Source organism: Lolium perenne, chromosome 3 (assembly GCF_019359855.2).
Source record: "Lolium perenne isolate Kyuss_39 chromosome 3, Kyuss_2.0, whole genome shotgun sequence".
NCBI classification, from domain to species: domain Eukaryota; kingdom Viridiplantae; phylum Streptophyta; class Magnoliopsida; order Poales; family Poaceae; genus Lolium; species Lolium perenne.
In genome coordinates, this window is record NC_067246.2 from 140,493,213 (window position 1) to 140,516,376 (window position 23,164).

Below are 23,164 nucleotides of genomic sequence, written 5' to 3' on the forward strand. Positions count from 1 at the left end.
TAGGCAAAGAAACAAATTCCATATCTGAATAAATTAACCGAACGGCCGAACCCCAAATCTTAACCCAAAATCTTAACTGATTGAGATCACATGATTACTTGCATAAATTAACCGAACGGCCGATCCCCAAATCTTAACCCCAAATGTAAACTGATTGAGATCCCATGATTACTTGCATAAATCAAGAAGGGATCAAATCAAAATGGAATAAAATCGGCGCAAATATTAACCCAATACTCATCCTACCGACAGATCGGCAAGTAATCATGGAACCAACAAAAGGGTTGAAAAAGCAAGGGAAGAGGAACAACAAGGGAGCAAACCGTAGTTACCTCGTTCCAAGGGTCTTCCATGCAGGTGCCGTAGGGGTTCACCGGACAGTCGTACGGCACCACCTCGTCGGGGTCCCATTCCGGCGGGATCTGACCGCCACCGGCGGCAGCCTCCGATGCACCGGCGGTAGCCGCCAATGCACCGGCGGCGGCGACGGCCGTAGAGGGGACGGCGCTGAAGACAGAGGCATCGTGCTTAGCGGGGACGACGTCGAGGACGGAGGACGAATTCGCATTCTCCTTGTCCATCGCCGGCAGAGGAGAGGGAGCGCGGAGAGGAAGAGGGTTTTTTGCTTTGGAGAAGATGATGGGACGTGAGAGGCGGCGTTGCGTGAGGGAGTTAGAGTGACTGTGAGATAGTGCGAGGAGGCGAACAGGGAGAGGCATCTATAAAGGCGAGGGGTCGTAAATGCCACCCGCGTCCTACGCGTGCATGGTTGCACGTCTCCACGTCTTCGACTTCTGCACCGCGACACGCGTCCACGATTGCACGTCTTCAACTTCTGCACCGCGACCTGCGTTCTACGCGTCAACAATTGCACGTCTTCCACTTCTGCATCGCAACACGCGTCCTCGATTCTAACTCTCCAAATTTAGATATACTCAGGTATACCCTCGAGTCTTATACTAGCAATTTTTGTGTGCTCAGTTTTCCCCCTGAGTGCTAATACTGGCTAGTGCAATATACTCAGTTTTACCCTCAAGTGGCTGTTCAACAGAGAGTCAACAAATGGGATTAAGCTATCTAATTGAGTCATTTCATGCGCAAGAAATTCCAAAAAAGATAAAACCATAGTGGCACTTACTCATGGAGTCTTCTTACGCGACCTGCCACGTTGGGAACCATAACAATCATAGATAAATCAAGTTTTACCACAAATTATCACTTCTCAAATCACCTAGTAGCTATGAAGGTGCATGACTTTTCACAATAGGCCCTTCCCAAAACAGCTTTTAACCAAAACATATTTTGTCTGAATGAGGCCACAATTTTCACACTCATGTATATTTGTATTGCAAATAGTTTGAGGTAGGCCAAGATGGGTTTCATTGTACAAAACATGCATTTTTCATTTTTTAAATCTCATATTTGAATCCCTTAGTCTGTTTACTACTCACGTGCCCTTGGTTTCTTGATACTACTCAGTTTTGCCCTCTCCCTTCACAAATTCTCACAGGGGACGCCTAACCTTGCCCTGATTGGTCTAGCCCTTGTCACGTGGATCGTGCCCGCCGACCGTTGATCGTATGATCTAACGGGCAGGATAACCCCTTTCTCTCTCTGATCGGGGCCACCACCCTCTCTCTCCCTGTCGGCGGCTAGCTTCCACCCTCTATCTGTATTATTTTTCACGCGCTAAAAATTATAAACTCTTTTAGGCATTCATTTTCTTTTAGGGAATATAGTTTGAGATATAGTTTTGATTATTTGAAACGTCCCAAAAGTAGTATAATTTTGGTACAAACACGAGGCATACATATTTTTGGGATTTCGGTGAATGGATTATTTATCACCCCTCTAACAATTATCAACTTTCTTTAGCATTCCTTTCTTTTAGGGAATATAGTTTTCGTAATTTGAAACGGCCAAATGGTATAATTTTTGTATAAACATGAGGCATACATATTTGACATATTGTGGGATTTTGGTGAATGGATTATTTATCACCCCTCTAATAATTATCAAATTTCTTTAGCAATCCTTTTCTTTTAGGGAATATAGTTTGGGATATAGTTTTGGTAATTTGAAACGGCCCAAAAGTGGTATAATTTTGGTATAAACATGAGGCATACATATTTGACATATTTGTGGGATTTCGGTGAATGGATTATTTATCACCCCTCTAACAATTATCAAATTTCTTGAGCATTCCTTTTCTTTTAGGGAATATAGTTTGGGATATAGTTTTGCTAATTTCGAACGTCCCAAAAGTAGTATAATTTTGGTATAAACATGAGGCATACATATTTGTGAGATTTTGGTGAATGCATTATTTGTCACCCCTCTAACAATTACCAACTATCTTTAGCATTTCTTTTCTTTTAGGGAATATAGTTTTGGTAATTTAAAACGGCCCAAAAGTGGTATAATTTTGGTACAAACATGAGGCATACATATTTGGCATATTTGTGGGATTTTGGTGAATGGATTATTTATCACCCCTCTAACAATTATCAACTATCTTTAGCATTTCTTTTCTTTTAGGGAATATAGTTTGGGATATAGTTTTGGTAATTTCAAACGTCTCAAAAGTGGTATAATTTTGGTATAAACATGAGGCATACATATTTGTGGGATTTCGGTGATGCATTATTTGTCACCCCTCTAACAATCATCAACTATCTTTAGCATTCCTTTTCTTGTAGGGATTATAGTTTTGGTTATTTGAAACATCCCAAAAGTGGTATAATTTTGGTATAAACATGAGACATATATTTTTGTGGGATTTCGGTGAATGCATTATTTGTCACCCCTCTAACAATTATCAACTATCTTTAGCATTCCTATATTCCCTAACACGTATTTTTATTTTTTTGGTAATTTCGGTGAATGCACACACTAACTTTGAAAACAACTACAAGTACATGTAACTGAATAATTGATTTGTAACAAGGGATCCCTTGTAAAAACTTCTAGCGCCTGATGAGCAATGATAAGAATCCGATCGCAATTATACAACAATTAAAAAAAACAACCATCAGATTATCTTACTTCTTCAACTCGATTAGCTGTCTTAACTGCTTGTTCATTTTCTTCAGTTCTCCCTTCACTTCCACCAGTTCTGCATTGGCAGCATTAGGCATAATCGGAAGGGCCCTAATCGGAACGGTTCCTCTCTCCGCTGCATTCTCTACATCAAGTCCCCCCTCCCAAATTGCGCTCCCCAATAGCGCCAATTGATTCCTGCAATTGAAGCCTCTGAACGTACACATCGATCCACTCGAAATGCATGTATTTCTTCGGGATCTGAAAACAACAACGTGAACCCTAAATCCCAAATTCGAGCGAATACCAAGAAAATCGAGAGAAAACAGAGTAATTGGAGCGAGATCTAACCTTATCCCCGTCTCTATATGGCAAGCTCTCGCATGCAAGGTACTCACGTCCACGGTTGCCGTTGTCGTCCGTCTTACAAATCGACCATTTCAGAGGCTCCTTGCGTAGGAAGTCAGGGCATCTTGTCAAAGGCACGAGTCCATACTGCGGCCATGAAGAACGAGAGGTCGAAGAGAAACTAGACATCACCCGCCTGCCGGAGAAGGGCTGCCGCTGGCGGAGAAGAAGAACAATGGGCGCGGGGAAAGCAAGGGGAAGCAATGGCACGTGCACGGGCGCGGGGCTGGTTCGGGCTCCCATTTTACAACGGTCACCTAGGTAAGCTGTGGGTCTGGCGCGCTAGCGTGGACAAGTTGTGGGTCCCACGATAATCTGGATATGTGGAGACGTGTCCACTGCGGGGCACCAACAGCGGCCCCACTAACGGTCAACTTAACGGGATTCCTCCCGTCCGAGCTCCTTCTGCGGGTTTCAGACAAGGCCTGGGGGAAATTGAGGAAAAACTAAGGAGCTGGGGAAAACTGAGCACAACTAAGGACCCGAGGGCACGGAAATAGAAAGTCCTATTATTTTGAGGAGATATTTACACGTAACTTGTAGAGGACCAATTACTACTCTAATCTATTGGAACTAAAGTGCTATTTTTTCCAACTTCACCATTGATAGATATGAACACGAGGGAACAAGCCTAGAAGATCAAGCCCACCGAGAAGGAGTGCCTTGGGATCGAGCCAGGGAGGAAGCAAGACTTTGCTTGCTTCAAGAAGCTCTATACACACATGATACGTTGCAAACATATCTATAATTTTTTGATTCTCCATGCTTGTTTTACACCAATTTCTATAAGTTTTGTTTACACTTCGTGGTATTTTTATGCATTTTCTGGAACTAACCTATTGACAAGATGCCACACTGTCAGTCCTATTTTTCTGTTGTTTTTGTATTTCAGAAAAGTTATACGGGAAATATTCTCAGAATTGGACGAAACAAAAACCGAAGTTCCTATTTTTCCCGCCCCGAAGACGGAGTCCAAAGAAGAGACGGAGAAGAGCTAGGAGGCGGCCACACCATGCCTTGGCGCGGGCACCCTGGCCGCGCCTAGGGGTGGTGTGGGCCCCTCGGGCGTCCACCGACCTCACCCTTTAACCTATAAATTCACATCCTTGGGAAAACCCTAAAAACCTGAGCCTCCATTCATGAAAAGTTCCGTAGCCGTCGCCATCATCGACCCTAGCTCGGGAGGAAATTCTGAAGCTCTTCCCGGCACTCTGCCGGAGAGGGAGATCATCACCAGAGGCCTCTTCATCACCATGCCCGCTTCCGAAGTGATGCGTGAGTAGTTCATCTCTGGATTACAGGTTCATAGAAGTAGCTAGATGGTGAAAGGACACGGATGTCGCCTAGAGGGGGTGAATAGGCGGTTTAAAACTTTTACGAGATAAGCTTAACAAATACGGAATAAAACTAGCGTTTACTTTGTTAAATCCAAAACCTATATACTGTGGTTCACCTATATGCACCAACACACTTCAAACTCTCGGATATGCTGAAACCACGAGCTATCTCCAGCCAAAACCTGCAAAATGTGCTCCTACTTTATATTTCTGTAGCTCCAAAAAGACCAACCCCCCCCGCAACCCCTCGAACGCTCTCGTCCTCGCCTGTTCCCACTTCTCTCCCCTTTGCTTCTCATGGCAGGCAACGCCGCGGTCGCGGTCTCCCCGGAGGGTGGAGGCGGAGGCGCGCGCTTGGAAGCCGTAGCCATGGACAAAGTGGCGGAGGCGGCCGGCGCAGTCGCCGCAGCGTCCACCGCCGGCGAGGTGGTCCGTGCGATCCACGCCGTCGCCGTCCTCCTCTTCCCCGTGGACTCCGCCACCGTCGCTGGTGAGGCCCCGAATCCTAATCCCCCGCAACCCCATCCCCATCTCTCAGTTGCGCCCTCCACAGGACGCGCTCTCTTCCGCGTTCGCTCCCCTGCAGGTACCGTGGACGAGCCCTTCAGAAGCCAGGTGGGACTCCAAGCCTCAGTTTCATTCATTCAAAAAAAAAAGACGCCTACCAGGGGGAAGAGGCCCTTGGCAGTTTTATAGAGGAATTAGTGAGTAGAACCTGGGTTGCGAGTGCGGAGACTCGAACCCAGGCCGTCATGCATGCATCAACCCATACCCACCATCCCGGCTATGCTTTGGTTCTCCAGTTTCATTCATTCGATCACAATTTTTTTGAGGGTTTCGGTTGATTCTGTTGCTGGGAAGGACGGTAGTAGGGTTGTAACTGTAGGAATGTTAGTTTTATACTTTTAACCGTGAGGCTGTCTATTACGAATCAGGATAGAACGGAAAATACAGTACTCAGTCTCGGAAACATACACCATTAATGTCATCTGCGAACTGTGTCATACAATCATTTTTTATCTGTTCGACTCATCAGTGTCATGTGTATATGCATTGCTTGACTAGTGATTGTGCCATTAATCAAAACCTGAACTTGGAACTCATAGTCTGTTAAAAAATTATGGTCATAAACCTCTGTTCCTTTCTATAGTGCCTATAGATTTTTGGCATTTGTTTCAAAATATAAGGTTGTAGTGGCTTTTTTCCAATTACCCCCTTCCCCGTTCAGCTCCCACACAACATGCGTGAGAAAAAATCCATATAAAATTGGAAACAGTTAATTGAGATTCCTAATGCATGGCCCAACAATTCATTAAAATTAGGCAGCAATGTTTTACTTTCCTCAATTGAACTTGGTTGCACATATATGAAGAATCAACAAGAAAGATTTGTGGGATTTGTTATGGTAGGTTAGGAAGAAATGGATTTCCCAAATTTTACGTTGATCTCAAATCATTCAGCTAGGGGTCTTGTGTAAAAAATACTCTTGCGCTAATTTTCGTGCCAAAAAACTATAGGCACTACAGAATGGAACAGAGGAAGTATTAAATTATTTCATGCTCAGGTCCATCCTAAAATCATCTATATATATTCACTATACCGTGGGTGGCAGGCAAGAGTGAAGAGAGATTTGCAGCAGAAGTGTTCAGTATTTACTGGATTATACTCGTCGTGTCATCTGTTTATAATGAAAGAATGCATGTTTGCTCATGTCACTAAAATATGAGGACTTGGGTAATCTAACGTTCTTTGCCAACTAGTTTTTCATATCGTTCCTTTCTTTTTTATATGCTTATTATGTTCTCATAGATTATTATAGTGTTGAGCGGTACCTCATTCACTAAGCTTCTTGCAGTTTGCTAGTCCCATGCATATGGTTTCTGTTTATAATCCTACTTTTGCACTTTGTTTGTCCAGATATTGCTTTGAAGTGGCTACGGCAGATTCGCAGCTCTACGAGAAAAGAAATCTACGATTCATTTTTTTGTCAGAGGTCCTCCTACTGAAGTGATTCAGGCTCTTGTTCCGGCTTTATCTCAAAATGAAGGCTCTAAGGAGGATCATAACATTTTCTGTTTGAGCATTGAAAGGTCTATTCTTAAGCAACCCTCTACCTATGATATGTCATCACACCTGAATATTGTGTCAATTAAACTGTTTTGGTCTGGACAATTATCAAGCTTTTTTTATTAGACATCAGATAACCCCAACAATTGTCTCTTAGCACACACAAATCTTGCATGACAGTTCAACACTTGAACTATGTAAGTCTTAACTAGTACTCCCTCCGTTCCTGAAAGTAAGGCCTATAAATTTTTTCGAAAGTCAAAACAGTGTAAAGTTTGACCAAGTCTTTAGAAAAAGGTCAAAGTTTACGTCCTTTGACTTCTGAAGAAATTTATAGGCCTTACTTTTGAGGAACGGAGGGAGTATCATGCCTTCTTTTTTCTCCTGATGGTTGGTTTGTATTTTTACTGAATCACTATGCTTCAGCCATGTGGTGCCAAACAATTCAGCATGCAGAGTTTTGTGCAGATCCTATCTTGCACTTCCGAGTATTGTATTTTATGTAGCTATAGCAGAAGCAACATGGGAACATTTTCTGATAATCTATTATCAGGGAAGGTTGCTGAGGAAGAGGAGATAACACAATATAACCAAACAAAAAAAGTATACAGATGCAGATCACACTTGATACTCAACCTGTTCTCTTCTACTTGTCATTTAAGAATGTGCACAACTACAGATAGACATAAAGTATTTGGATTTGTGAGATGAAAATTACTATGTTAGATATTTTTATCAAAAGCATGATATATTGGTTAATTTTGCTAGCAATAATTAGAAAAAAACATTGGCCAAAGATGTGTGGAGACTATTGATGTCCAAAGTTGTCCAGTTAAAAATAAAAAGGGAGGTAATCGCTTATATGATATCTTAATATATTTAACTGGTCGTTTCAAGTTGGCTCTTGAAAGCTGCTGAACGATTTAGCGGAGCTAAGGGGCATATGTGGTAAGGACAGATGGAAGTGTGGAATGGAATGGAGACAACATAGTGTCATGAGAGCAATTGATTGCACAATTCAACAATCTGTAATTATTATTTTAACTCCTGAAGTTAACCAAGATTAGTTTCTGATGTATGAACTCCTTGAAGTTTGTTCCTATGGTATTTCTCCAACTATGATCTTAAGCAATAAAATATTGTAAAAGTAGAAAAGCAGGCCACTCTATATCTCTTTGACCACTCGTCTACCCCATAAGCCAATACTTGGTGCATTCCTGCTAGTTGTTTTTTGCTTTGTTATTGATATTTTTATGATTTTCCCTTCATTGTAGGATATTAGTTCTATGCTTGATTGAGAATAAGGGGGTGTGCCAGATTGTTGAAGAGTTTACCTTTTCCAATAAGCAAGATGATGGCATTCTCAACCTAGAAAAATCGACTTTCATCTCAAGAGTTGCACAATTACTTGCATCTATTCCAGATAAAGCAACAACGGGAGCCCGCATCTGCTCTTACATCATCGTATCCTTGTTGTATCTACTGTATATCTTCAAGTCTAAATTAAATCACTCAGGGTTCTTCCCTGCTTAATTTTCTCATTCCATCCTTCTAGCATGTTTCAATGTGAGTGGGTCGCAAGTATAGAATGGTCTAAATGTGGGTTTGGTTAGGGGGTGGGGGGTAGGACTTAATTAATTAATTTTCTCCATTATTTGGCACAATATTCACTTGAAATTTGAAGTCCTTAACACAAGCAAGATCATTCTTCAAGAGTGTTGTCAGCCAACTTCTTGTTCGAGCCGAAGAAGCAGCTATCGAGTCATCTGCTGACAAAGATGGCAATGAACAGGGTGTGCTAAGTCCTGTGTTCCTCTTTGTGGGTCAAGTGCTATCACGTATTAGCCGTCGTGGGTCTACTGGTGAGACCTCATCTGTCAGAATGCAAATTCATATGTGCTGTTGACTTGCTTATTCTTGAAATTTACATTTACGAATTCTCAAATAATTTCGACAAACAGTGTGCCCAATTCCGGTTGTTACAGTAATGATTCTGCCATGTCGTTTGGTAGGATACAATAATTTTAGTACATTCAACTCCTTATGCTTCAGGTTGGCATCTTGATTCTGCATTTATGTGATCTACTACTATGGCTTGGATGAGGCAGCAGCTTCTTTTCCACTCTTTGTAATGCTTTTGACATGGATATGATTACTACCACTACAATCGGTTGGTTGATTTGATTTAAAAGTAAATTTCAGTTTACACTTGATTCCTGTTTTTAGCTGTTGTCTGCAATCCCGATTTCTTCGAAGTTGACCAGACTTGGGCCAATGGATTGGATCTCCTGATAGTTAGCATATCAAGTACTTGGTCCACAACAATTTATATTTCATAAGATTTGTACCTTTTTTTTTACTATCGTTATGGCACACAAAAGGCATCAGGATCTTCATGTCTGATAAGACACATTGATCTTTTCAGGCGTTTTAGTTGCTGAATTGATTCCTATGATCCGTAATCACTTACAGAGATGTGTAGCATCAGATCGTAAGACGATAATTCCTGACATGGCCAAGAATGTATCTCAGTCTCGATTTTGGTTCAATGTGGTTGAAGCATTGAGAGATCAACATTCTATTGAAAGATTGACTGAAGAGATGTTGCTCCAACTCGCATCACAACATATAAGTGATGAAGAAGCTTACTGGATTTTGTGGACGCTGTTTAATCAGAGTATCATGCATATGACTGTTATGAGGTGAGATAGTACCTATGACCACTTTCAACAACAACAACCAAGCCTTTCAGTTCCAAACAAGTTGGGGTAGGCTAGAGTTGAAACCCATAAGATCTCGAAGCCAAGTCATGGTTCCGGAACGTGGATAGCTAACTTCCACGCACCCCTGTCCATGGCTAAATCTTTATCGATATTCCAAACCTTCAGGTCTCTCTTAACGGACTCCTCCCATGTCAAGTTAGGTCTACCACGACCCCTCTTAACATTCTCAGCACGCTTTATCCGTCCGCTATACCTATGACCACTTTAATTGTACTAAATACTTTAAGTGCTTGTTCTAGCTTAGCTACTTCCTTAGTCAACTGTCTATTTGGCATGCTATGTTACTATGTGAAAGGAAGTATACTTGAAAAGGCTTCCTTGGCCAGGATTTAGGGCATCTCCAGCGGCCCGACGCATATTTATGTCCGTTTGCGTCGGGCATGGACACAAAAAACGTCCGCATGTCCGCATGCGTCTGCCCTTTCTCCAGCGGCAGAGACGCATTTATTTGATCGCATGCGTGATTAGAGAGGAGAGAGAGGGAGAGATTCTATTTGTGTGACTAGGAATGACCACATGCATGATTAAAGGAGGAGAGAGAGGGCTGCATGCAGCCCAACCGGACACAAACGGACGCGCGGACGCGTCCGCACAGACGCATTCCTGGCGCATATTTGGTCCATGTTTGCGTCAGGACGGTGCGGACGTTTTGCGTCGCGCCGCTGGAGCGCATTTTTTGTCCGTGCAGACGCAAACGGACGAAAAACGTCCGTTTGCATCGCTCCGCTGGAGATGCCCTTAGTTCACAAATTTCCAATTTGACAACTATGCAAACCAGTATTTGTCACTGCGGGGTTCCCTTTTTCTCTCTGTGAAGATTGTTGTGTGGATGCTGACTAGTACTCCCTCTGTCCCATAATATAGGATGTTAGTATATTGGTTGTAAATTGTAATAACATCTTATATTATGGGACGGGGGGAGTACATGTTAATCTGCCCGGCATGTGTTCATTAAACTTGTTGAATGCGTTGTATGCGGTTTAGTTCTTAATGGGTACAGATTATTTTGTGATGATGTATTTTGCATGCCATCATTGCCATATGGTTCAGCGTTGCATGTTCAGGTAACATCCAATAAGCTTGTCCGTGATATGTTTGGTGTCTGCCACGATGTTCCTTCATGGAATGGTGGACATGTAAGGTATAGATGTTGAAGACATATATCTAGGAAAGCATGGATGTATAAGCATAAATTATAGATGTCTAAGCATAAAGTAATATTTGCTCATATCAAGGACCTAACATTTGCTGCGATTGGAAAGCTATATTTTCTTGGTATGTTGTCATGTCTAAGGCTCTAAGCTCTTCTTTTTTCTAATTTTCTTTAGTCCGCATGTTAGGTGATAAGGCAATTAATATTGTTCAGGCCCTTTAAATTTTTTTTACTGTTGCTGTTTTACTATGATGGACAAACACATGGTCCATGTATGTTCAACTATTATTAGATCGTCCAAACCTGCATGACTTTGAAAGCAATTTATTAAATTGCTTATTTCTTATAAATTATACCCTTTTCTTTTGCTTAACATAAATTTTGCTGTGCTTCAGGGCAATGTTTATTGACAAATTTTTGCTCTGGAAAACATTTCCTTTATGCTGCCTGAGATGGATTCTTCACTATGCTGTCTTTGAGTTTCCACCAAATTCAGTCATGGAAACTCAGATTCAAAAGACATCAAACTTCATGGTTACATTGCAAACCTTAGTTAGTATTTGGTCCAAGAAAGAGTTTGTTCAGTCATATTCAGTGGAGCAACAAGCTTGTATCCTTTGAGGCACTTAAAACTGTATTGTTCATTTATTTTATTTTTTTCGAAAATGTATATTGTTCATTTATCAATGCAAGTAATCATCTGGCATTCTTCTCCTTAAGTAATATGCAGATATCACTGCAGCAATAGGGTTATGTTTGGAGAACATGTCAAAAAGAGAATTAGAGATGACTAAAGATGTATTGAATTGTATTCTTCAAGGAGTAACCTGTAAGTACTTCTCTTGCCTTGCATCAGCTTACCAGAATGCGGTTAGCAGTTTAGCACAATCATAATATCTATTTAATGAATGTTGTTTTGATTATAGGTAGGTTAGAGAGCCCAATTGATTTAGTCCGGAAGATGGCCAGTGCTGTTGCATTGACATTTTCTAAAATTGTTGATCCGAAAAATCCTCTTTACCTTGATGACGACTGTTCTGAGAATGTTGACTGGGAGTTCGGGGTTCTTTCCCCAAAGAGGATCAAAGCTCCTTCACATGATGTAGAACTTGGAAGCAAATCAAAACCATGTTCACGTGATGAGAACAGGAGAAATGCTGGTGAGAAAAGGCAAAGGCTACCAGGCATGATATTTCAGACAACAGAGTAAAAATCGTAGAGATCAAACCATTAGATTCTGATGAAATGTCTGGTGCTGCTACAAATTTTGAGGAGCACTGTGATGAGGAAAGCATGGACATTGATGCTTCCAGTGATTCCTCGCTGGAGCCATATGATCTATCAGATGATGACACAGATTTGCAGAAGAATTTCACACATCTAAGTGATCTTGCTGCTGCACTACGAAAACCTGACGATCTGGATGGTGTAAGTTTCCACTTACTGCTACGAATACTTCATACAAAACTACTGCACAATCCGGACCTTTCTTTTTTTTGTCTTCACAAGGTTGAAAGAGCTCTTAGTTCTGCTGAAAAACTTGTGAGAGCATCACCTGATGAATTGCGCCACAACGCAGGTGACCTTGTTCAAGCATTGGTGCATGTACGTTGTTCTGATGCTGCAGTGGAAAGCGAGGAAGATTCTGCTGAAGAAAAGCGACAGAAGGCATTAGTCGCCTTGCTGGTAACCAACCCATTTGAATCATTAGATGTTCTGACCAAATTGCTATATTAATCGAGTGTGGATATAAGTCAGCGTATTTTAGTTATCGATGTTATGACTGAGGCAGCGCAGGAGCTTGCTGAAACTAAAATTATAAATAAACAACAGCGGCATGGGAACTTAATTTCTGATACTTCCCCGTCCTGGTTGGTTCCTAGTGACAGAGGACCTCTTGGCGGAAGCCCTTGGAGAGAGGTCTCAGAACCAGGATCACTTTTGAGTTGGTCACACCGTTATGAAAGAGAAGTTCCATCTAGATCAGGTCAGGTTAAATCAGGAAAATCTCGCAAATGGGGTCTCAGGAAAGCAAAAGATTTGCAGGTGGAGGGGTCAAAAAACAAATTTCCTTTGTATGCTGCTGCGTTTATGCTCCCTGTTATGCAAGGATATGACAAAAGAAGACATGGGGTGGACCTGCTCAATCGGGACTTTGTTGTCCTCGGTAAATTGATATACATGCTTGGTGTCTGTATGAAGTGCATGGCCATGCATCCGGAGGCATCAGCTCTTGCCCCAGCTCTTCTGGATATGATAGGATCTAGGTATTCCATGTCAGGATAAATATTTCCGCTGTTAGGGACCTTATGTGGTAACGGATTGTCGTATTTTGACATGATTTTTTTTTCTTCAGGGAGATTACGCAGCATGCTGAAGCATATGTGAGAAGGTCTGTTTTGTTTGCAGCTTCTTGTATATTGATTGCTTTGCACCCGTCGTATGTGGCATCCATTCTTATAGAAGGCAACCGGGACATTTCTACTGGTCTAGAATGGATACGCACATGGGCCTTGCAAATTGCTGAAGCTGTCCTGATACAGAGTGCACATCCGTGAGTACTCCTACCATCTTGCAGAATGAATCAGTTCTTGGTCTCTTCTACGCCATCTGTATTAGCCATGATAGGATAATAAGCACATAGCAAGCGTTATATGTAAATTGACCATTATTGTACAATATTTGATTTTTGACTGCACAAATATCTCTGATAATGTAAACTAAGCTAACTACTAGTTCGTCTGCTATTAACCTTGTATTGTCTCAGTCTTTTTACTTGCTAAGTAGGAGTAGCTAACCATCTTTATATTCGCAGGGTACTGTTCTCTCAATAATGTGTGAAGATAAACCAATTACTGATATGTTTGATATGCAGTTACTCTTTCCACTTGTTACTAAATATTGACTCCCCATGTTTGTCTCCTAGATGGCCATGAACTGCCTGCGACTACACTCCGAGATGGTCCTTCAGACATCACGCTCTTTGGAATCTGCGGAACATTCGAAGGCTGGCACCAGGGCCCTATCTTGTAAGCTTGATAACATTATAATACCATTTGCAAACATGATGTAGTGGTAAAATAGGGAATTTTTCTCATTTGTATTAGTACACGTACTACAACTTTTTTTGTTAAGGGTGTATACTAGAGCAGCGAATTCCGCCTAGAGGGTTTATGCCATTTCTCTAGCTAGCTAGCTAATAGGGAAATAGGGTTTATGCCTCAAACTAGCGCAGTAGCGCCTGGTCTTGGACTTCCGTACTCTTTAACTTTATATGGTCAGTTCAGTTGGTCTAGAATGTTGTCCACGATTTTGCGGATATTCAATTCGGCACATGGGAGCATATGCTCCTGCCACCGGAAAAACATTTTGAAATGTTCAAAAAATTCAAATAAAAAAATTCTCGCTTACGTAACAACATTTTACGTGCGCACATCAAGTCTTGCGAAAAACCGACATTTTTTGTGACTTGTGTAAAAAAGACAAATAAAACGTCTCGTACACAACCTCTTTTTACACAAAAATTTGTCTTTTTTACGGATGGCACACAAAATGTCGGTTTTCTGTGAAACCACTTTTTGAATGTGTAGAATTTCAAGATGTATCCACTAAATTTTGTGTTCAAATTTTTCAACATTTTAAAAGAGCATTTAAAACAAAGTTTAAAAACCGGGAGCATATGCTCCCGGGTGCCAAAACGCCACTCCCACGATTTTGAGCGTAGATTTGAAAACTGTTGAGCCTAACCTGTTCCACATTGGTATGAAATCTTTTCAATATATTAAATAAAACTGTGATAAAATCTTGTACTCCACATACATTTAGTTATTTCAAAAGCATAACACATACATTTTCCACATATTTAGAATACTGCCTCTGCATAAATAGACGTCTAAGATTCGTCTAAATCTAATGTATCTAGATGCTATCTAGTGTTTAGATACATCCAGAGATTTAGACGAACCTCAGACATCTATTTATAGACGGATGGAGTATTTCAGTAGTTTTTTTTTAATCCTTTGCCCTCTTCCTCTCGTGAGAGGCGGTGGCGACGTTGGACTCCTTCCAATCTTTGGCCAGGGCGTTGGACCTGGTTCCATATCCCTCTGCTTGCCACTCTGGTGGCGGCATGGGGAAGGGGGGGGGGGGGGACCTCATTAGGGTTAGGTTTTGTCTTCCATGGTGGGTTGTTGGGGTGGTGGGATCGGCGCCTGAACGAATAAATCTGCCTCGACTCTACTCGCACACCGGCGATGACCTCTAGGGCAGTGTCTCGGGGTTGATGGCAACACGTGTTGTTCAGTCCTTCAGATCGGCATCATGGTCTTCTCGCCGGTCTTCAGATCTAGCGAGATCTAGTGGTTTGTTCAAGCGGGGATGGCGTGGCAACGGTGGCATCCTTGTGGTGGACTTGTGTCATCGCTATCGTTGTGATGGCGCTCGCTCCAGCGACGGAGCAAAGCTCAGAAGGGTTTTCAGGAACTGTAATATGCGGTTGCGATAGCTAGAAGATGGTGAATCTTGTGCTAGGTTTGTGGTTGGAGGCGGATAGATCTGGGTTCCTTCTCCGACATCGTCGCGTGAGGGTGCAAGATCTGGAGCTCGATGCTGTTCTTTCAATGGCAATGGCTCTACCTTTGGCAGGCTACCTTGAAGACCCGCAAAGCTGCTGGACAACGATGGAGCCGTATCGAGCTCGGGTGAAGAGGTAGTCCGTCCACCTTTCCTTGGTTGGCTGCTACGGTGATGCTAGAGGCTGAGTGACAGGCGTTCGTATTTTGCTCAAGGGTTTCTTCGGTTAGGATTATAATTTTTTTTTTGCCGAGGGTCTAGGGTTCTCCTATCCTTTCAGTTCTATCATGTTGATGTTTACGTGGCTTGTAATTTAAGTATTTATATTCTATAAATAAGACACGTACTTTATTACCTAAAAATTCAATTATGTTTAATCGTAATTGCATTACGAATTCATTTAGATTTCAACAAATAGCATATATCAATGTGAAATATGTCTCTCACACGGACAGGAGTTTAGCTCTGCCACGAACCGGAAGTCACACGGACACGGTGCCGGCAGCATGCGGCCATCCCTGCCTATGGCTTTAGTCGCGTGATCATGACGCGTTACAAGGTCGGTTAGTTGAAGTAGAAAAGGCCGACGCGAACTCGGACTGTGGCAGAGATAAAAAGAGGATGACTGGTACTAGGCGCATGGAAGAAGAGTCGGACACGATCCCGAAGGAGTATATATGGGTGCTGCACAACATCACAAGAGTCACAAACTCACAACCCCTTCCCTTCCCTGATCACACCGTGTGACCAGCACAAGCAGGAAAGAATCCACCTTTCATCCCTCCATCGGCGGCGATGATGCAGCGCGCCGTGAATCCCTGGGCCTTTGCTCGCCCTCCGCCGCCCGCCTTCGGATTCTCCTTCGCTCGGCAGCCCGTCGCCGACTTGCCCGCACGTCGTCGACCTCCGCCCCCCGGCTTCGAATTCTCCTACGCTCGGCAGCCCGTCGCCGACTTGCCCGCACGTCGTCGACCTCCGCCCCCCGGCTTCGAATTCTCCTACGCTCGGCAGCCCGTCGCCCGTCTTCGAACCCCGCCCCCCAGCATCGGATTCTTCTGCGATCAGCTGCCCGTCGACGACGTGCCCGCCCGTGTTCTACCTCCGCCTCCCGTCTTCCCCCGTCCTTGCAGTGAGGTGCTCCCGCCATCGCCCAGCGAGATCCCCGTGCCGCCGAAGCTCCCAAAGCGCGCGGCGCCGCTGCCACTATCCGCTGCCGTCTCCGAGAACGAGAAGCCCTCGACTACGAAGCGCCGGCGGGTGTGCCCCGACTACGAAGACGACATCGACGCCAACCTCCGGAGGACGGAGCGGAGCCCCGAGGAGCGGCCGCGGCCGGATTACCTGAAGACGGTGCAGCAGGACCGGGTGACCCCGTCGGACCGCGCCCGCATGATCGACTGGATGGACGACTTCGTCCGGAACCACGACCTCGTCGACGGCACGCTCCACCACGCCGTGGCCTACGTCGACCGGGTTCTGTCGGTGCGAGCCATGAGGAAGCATACCGACCACGAGCTCCGCCTCCTGGGCGCCGTGGCCATCTTCGTGTCCGCCAAGTACGAGGACGGCCAGCGCACCTTGGCCAAGCTGGACCCCGACAAGATCTCCTGGTACGTCGGCGGGTCCGCCACGAGGGAGGAGGTGCTCGACGTGGAGCGCCGCATGGTGGTGGCGCTCGGGTACCAGCTCGGCGGCCCCACGGCGCACACCTTCGTCAGCCGCTTCACTAAGCACGCACAAGGAGAGGAGGAGCTGAAGATCCAGCGCATGGCGCATCGCCTCACCGACGAGTCGCTGCGCAACTACGCGTGTCTCGGGTACCTGCCGTCCGTCGTCGCGTCGTCTGCAATCTTCCTGGCGAGGTCTGCGCGGGACGTAGCGGCGTGGAGCACGGATATGCAGGAGCTCACGGGGTACGACGTCACGAACTTGGCCGGATGCCTGCATGCTATGCGCCCAGTCGCTCATTTGTGACCCTCAGTACGTATTGATCAAACTCTAAAACTGAGAGCGCAATTTTGGCAGCTCGTACAAGTGTAGAAGAACCGTAATATGTCTCTTTGTAATGTTCATGCATTTGCATCTGAAACTGAGCAATTGTTGGGAATATTGTCCCTCCCTATGAATTGAACTGCTGTACATCAATCTCAGCTTTTATTGCTGGTTATATATTTTCCCCATTTCATTTGCAATGGCTAAGATCTAGGTGATTTACTCGTCGAGTTTCTTTTTTCGAATTCATTGAGTTGTGACGTTTTGAATTTTCGAGTAGGAACTTCTAGTACTACCTTTTTTTGTGAGAACTTGAGAGCTTTATAAATTCAAACACATATGGTCACAATAAGCCAAGGGGTTGTGTTCTAAACACTGATGACTCAGACCCAAACATTAGACACCACATTATTGCATGCAAATTTAGGGTAATTGCGAGCCGAAGGTATCCTGTGCAGTGGACTAAACTAAAAGATTCAAAAGAAAAACCTAGCTCATGAACATCATATAGGATTGGCGAAATAATTGACCGATCTTTTCGTTCTCCTTCGAGATACACACCAACTCAGCACAGTCTACCTCAAAGAGTGCCCAATTATAGTCTTTGTTCACCGCGAGAGAAACAACATCTCGCGAAGCTAGAGCTTCCATGGTTAAGACCAGTGGCGGAGACAAGCCCCAGGCTGCACGGGCGTTGGCCCGGGGCGTGGGCGAAAAACGCAGGCTTAACTTTAGCAAAAATTACACTGTAGCGCACTGTAGCACACTGTAGCAAGAAGATGGCCTGGGGCGTTGTCAGATCCTGGCTCCGCAACTGGTTAAGACGATCAGAGAGTCCCCAGGACACCTTGCAGCATGCCCAACCTTTTGTCTTTTGATGCAAAATAGGTTTCCTTGAGTTTCTTTTTGATTATTTCTGAGTCTTTTGAAATACTTTGAATGTTGGCCACTTAAGCAACTCATTGAACATTTGAGATTCTAATTTATTTGAAGTTTTGATAGGAGTTTGAATATATTTTTTATGCCACTAATGTCACCCCAAAAAAAGAAGTGGAAGAAAGTTTTGTGTCGAAGTTTTCTGATAGGGATGGAGGAACAAAAACAAGGAGCTATCAAAGAATGGTGAAAACCATAAGCTTGGGAATTTCTAAGGCACCCCAGTGGACCTATTGCACACCTTTATACTTTTTTTTAGCAACATTTGATATTCACAAAAAATTGGAGTGTCTTTATCTAGTTTTAGTTTTGCTTAACAATCCTGCTTTTTAATAAAATACCACCACCTGTAGATGTGACTAGTGTTTGTTATTTAGCTACTAGAATAAGTTTAATTTTAACTTTGGATGCTATAAAATAAAGGCGAAGGGATGCAACATATCTCTCAAAGCACTTTATTATCTTGAGCCAAGTTATTCTAGTGGGTCCACCATATCTACCTATATATGGCTTTAAATTCCATTCCAGGTATATTTCACATGGGCTATTTTATTTAGATTCCAAATATTTTATACTTTTGTCGATGCTTGGCATGGGGAAGTACTTGTGGGTTTCCCAAGATCTAGCCCCACGCGAAGATCTACGAGTAAGAGGAAAAGCAAAAGAAACAAAAGAGTAAATACACTACCGGCCTAAGAACTGAAAAGCAAAAGGGAAAAGGGCGAACGCGCATTGCGGCTAAACTGAGGCGGCGGAGAATGCAGAGGAAGAAGGTCGCCGGAGGCGCGGCAAGCTCGCGGTCGTCGACGAGGGCCGGCGACAAAGAGGTGGAGACGTTGCCGACGGGAGCCCGATGCAGCGACGGTGGAGCCGCTTCGGAGGTTTTCTGCACGGCGGAGGTTCACAGCGCAGCGGGAGAAGCGGCGCAGGTTCGTCGGGAGCGATGCTCAGGTGGCGACCGGCGGCGACAGGAGCGCAAGGGGCGAGAAGCTCTAGGCGCAAGAGAAGAGGCGAGTGCGGAGAAGAAGATGCAGGGGAACCGCACCCCAGTTAAATAGGAAGGAGGAGTAGTGGGCCGGCAACCGCTGGGCCGCGGCGGTTCGTTTCGTGGGCCGCCCCGTGGCACGCAGATACACGCGCCGAAAATACGAGGACACTGGGAGGCGACCACGAACTTGACATGCACCCACCCACCCTTGTAATAAAAAAATGATTTATAAAATATGAGGGTAAAACCCCTCCAATCAAGGGTGGTATTATCATTATGAAAAAAATAAAAAGGAAAATATTAGTAAAATGATTTATGAGATATGTTGCATATGTCATTTGTCTAGTTGAGTTTGACATTGTTTTTGGACCGTTAACTTAAGCCACGCTTACGTGGTGGACCTTTTCATCTAAGAACATATTAAACCGAGTTTATTGTCATTGGACTATGGATAGCCATTGGTATAAACACGATAGTGTGAACAAGGTGTAATTACTCGTACAAAGGGCCAATAGATACCCTGAAGATTAACTTCAAACTCTACTCTTGATATGTCATGTTTAACTTATAACACATGGGACATAAAAGGGCTATAGAATCCATTAAACATACTTATGGTAGGGCCAATGAAACTCAACGCTATGATGAACTATGATCTTAAGCATACCCTCAAGTATAAAGATATGGAATATAGATGTCTCACCCATGTTTAATTCCTGCTTGCTTTCTACTTTTTTCAGAGTAAAAAATGAAGTTTCTTAAAAGATCTATTCTACGAAAAAATGTTATGAACAATTTTGAATGCATAAGATTGCTTATGAATTATTTATATCCTACATACAAGTTTACTTAATTATCCATAGTACTTGTTCATTTACTATTATGATGATGCGATTACCATAACCACTTGAGCTAGGCTCTATTCTCCCTCCCTCCCGAGCTGCCTCCTCCTGGGCGACTCCGGAGGCCTCCCTCGCATCACCCTTAGCCCCCTCCCCCGCATCACCCTTAGCCGTCGTTGTCGCCACTACCGGCGGTGATGGTGGCGCCTATCCGTCTGAAATGGCGGTGGGCATAAGAGGTGTCTCTCGGTCGCGGCTCATGGGGGTTGGTAGGCGGCGGCAGGGGACTTTGGGTGGCGGGGCTGATCTTGGCCGGGGGCTGAGCACCTCCACCGGAGCGGCGGCGGGGAGGCGATGGTGTGCCGTCGGGATCCTCCCGCACGGTGGTGCCCTAGGCCGCCTCGATCTGATCTAGGTCTTGGCCAAGATCTCGATCGGGTGGACCTAGGCAGGTGTGGCCCTGGTGTTGGTCCTTGCCACGCCGATGGGCTGTGCGGGACTGCCCTCTCCATGTCTTCCGATCTGGCTGGTAGTTGACCGGCGACGAGGGGGTTGCTAGTCTTACGAATAATGGTGGTGGTCCTCGGATTCTTCTTGCGCCAAGTGAAGATCTGTCGGAAGCTTCTTCCCACCGGGCTGGCTGGATTGTCATGTTTCGGAAGGCCCTGCCGGCGAAATTCATTGTGCGATTAATGCCTGAAGATTGCTGGATTGGGTGGTTTCGGTCATGCGCACCCATGGTTTTTATCTGACCATTTGGTATCAGAAGGAGCGCTTCGAAGCTCTGCTGGCGGTTAATATCATGGTGCTAGTGGAGAAGGTCATGAAAGCCGAGACCAACGAAATAGCAATGGTGGTCAGATCTTGGTGGTGAGGTGGAATTTGGCTTGGTGCTTCATGCTTGAAACAACGACTTGTATGTGGGGCGACTGCACAGGAGAAGTTCAGAGTTCTATCTTTCAGGGTGAAAATCCAAGGTCTGGCCTTAATTGGTTGTGCCTGGCAATGTTCTTGTTGGAGGCATTGTTTTGAGAGTGAAGACTTTTTCAGGGTGAAAACCTAAGATCTATGATTGGGCGAGGTAAGTTTTTGTGCACTGTTTCCTTCTTGGAGTCATCGCTTATGGAGAAGCAGATCTTCTGGTGTTGTCTTGGTGGTGTCAGTGTTGTTGTTTCAAGAAATGGATCTCTGTAGCGAGATTTTTCTTTTTTGTAATTTCTCCCTCTTTTTTTGGCTATGTGCATCCTTTATGCCACTAGGATATGACGTTGTTGCAGAGGCTGGGTGTAATTGGTATATTCACGATATTAATATATGCTCTTTATCGAAAAATTTACTATTATGCAAGGTGCCTTTGCTCTTATGCATACTTGAAGTTTATGTTTTTTTTTACTTCATTTGATGATTGCTTGTTGTCGTCTACTTATCAATGAACCATTATACTTTAAGTAGAAATGATCATGAATTAAATATTATGCATCTATTGACAAAAAATACAAAGACCATTTAGTTATCACTTTATGCTCGAGGACGAGCATACGTTAAATTAATATTGTGATATATTGTAGCCCACATATTTGAACAATATATGACGTAACAGTAAGGCCCAACTGTTTGTTGGCCAATGATGGGCCATGCAGTTAATAAATTGGCCTGTCGTCGGCTTAGTGGGTTAGCGTAAAAAGCCTAAACGAGCTAAAATCCTCATATTAAAAGCGAGCCTAGCGAGGTTTTACGAACCGGTCCAAATGCATTGTTCAGAATTGCTTACAGGCCCAGTTGGCCAATGAGGGCTGGGCCAGTTCGCTAATTTGGGCAGCCCACTTAACTAATGGGTAGGCTTGTTTACTTAAAGTATCATTAGTGAGCCGGCCTACTCGTCTTGACGGGCTGGCCTATAGATACACCGACATGCCGTACAATTTAAGTTGGTCGTCCACCTAAGATATCCTAAATGGGCCAATCCATTTAACAAGTTGACTGGTCAAGGCAAGACATTCGACCTACCTGTGCACTTAAGGGGTCGGCCCATTTATTTAGTTGACTAGTCAAACCAAGTTAGTTGGCTCGGTCCAATACCTCATTGGGCTTGCCCGGTCTTCTTTATTGAGCAGGTCTTCTTAAGGCGTAGTAGGCCTTGTGTGGGCATGTCATCTACCATGGGTATTCAACAAATTAACGGTGTCTGTTATGTGTCAGTTAGCATGACGTCAGCAGTCAACGGCCTCCCCCGAACTCTTTTGCCACGTTTCGAATTTTCGATCGACAAAGACTCGTCGATTGGGAAATCCTTGGTGGATCCTTAGGTGGCATGATATGCACCACAGAACTCGTTTCGTGGCCTTAGACTCTTTATGTAGGATAACGTTGCATAGAAAACAAAAAATTTCCTACCGCGAACACGCAATCCAAGCCAAGATGCAATCTAGAAGACGGTAGCAACGAGGGGGTATCGAGTCTCACCCTTGAAGAGATTCCAAAGCCTACAAGATGAGGCTCTTGTTGCTGCGGTAGACGTTCACTTGCCGCTTGCAAAAGCGCGTAGAAGATCTTGATCACGATCGCTTCCGGCGCCACGAACGGGCAGCACCTCCGTACTCGGTCACACGTTCGGTTGTTGATGAAGACGACGTCCACCTCCCCGTTCCAGCGGGCAGCGGAAGTAGTAGCTCCTCTTGAATCCGACAGCACGACGGCATGGTGTCGGTGGTGGTGGAGAAGTCCGGCGGAGCTTCGCTAAGCGTGCGGGATGTGGTGGAGGAGAGAGGCCGCTAGGGTTTGGGAGAGGGGGGCGCCGGCCACTAAGGGGTGCGGCCACCTTGGTGGTTCTTGGGTGGCCGGCCCCCTCCCCTTGGCCCCTCATTATATAGGTGGAACCCCAAGTGTTGGTCTCCAAGTCTTCGAATAAGACCCGAACCAAAAACCTTCCATATGGTGGGGAAACCTACCCAAGCTAGGACTCCCACTAGAGGTGGGAGTTCCACCTCCCATATGGGGGGGTGGCCGGCCCCCTAAGGGGGAGTCCACTTGGGACTCCTCCCCCACTA

General features: G+C 44.5%; 1 protein-coding gene and 1 pseudogene across 1 annotated transcript; both read left to right on the forward strand.

Annotated features, from left to right (window-relative positions):
- Nucleotides 1-5,066: 5,066 nt before the first annotated feature.
- On the forward strand, nucleotides 5,067-13,863 carry LOC127339661 (uncharacterized; annotated as a pseudogene).
- Nucleotides 13,864-16,154: 2,291 nt separating this feature from the next.
- Nucleotides 16,155-17,336, forward strand: LOC127338421 (putative cyclin-F2-1). The gene has a single exon (XM_051364533.2). It carries the CDS (start codon nucleotides 16,155-16,157, stop codon nucleotides 17,331-17,333), a length of 1,179 nt encoding a protein of 392 aa, XP_051220493.1. The 3' UTR covers nucleotides 17,334-17,336.
- The last annotated feature ends 5,828 nt before the right edge of the window (nucleotides 17,337-23,164 follow it).

What these genes read in the sequence shown, in the direction of transcription:
- LOC127338421 (XM_051364533.2), top strand. Translation starts at nt 16,155, where the DNA reads ATGATGCAGCGCGCCGTGAATCCCTGGGCCTTTGCTCGCCCTCCGCCG.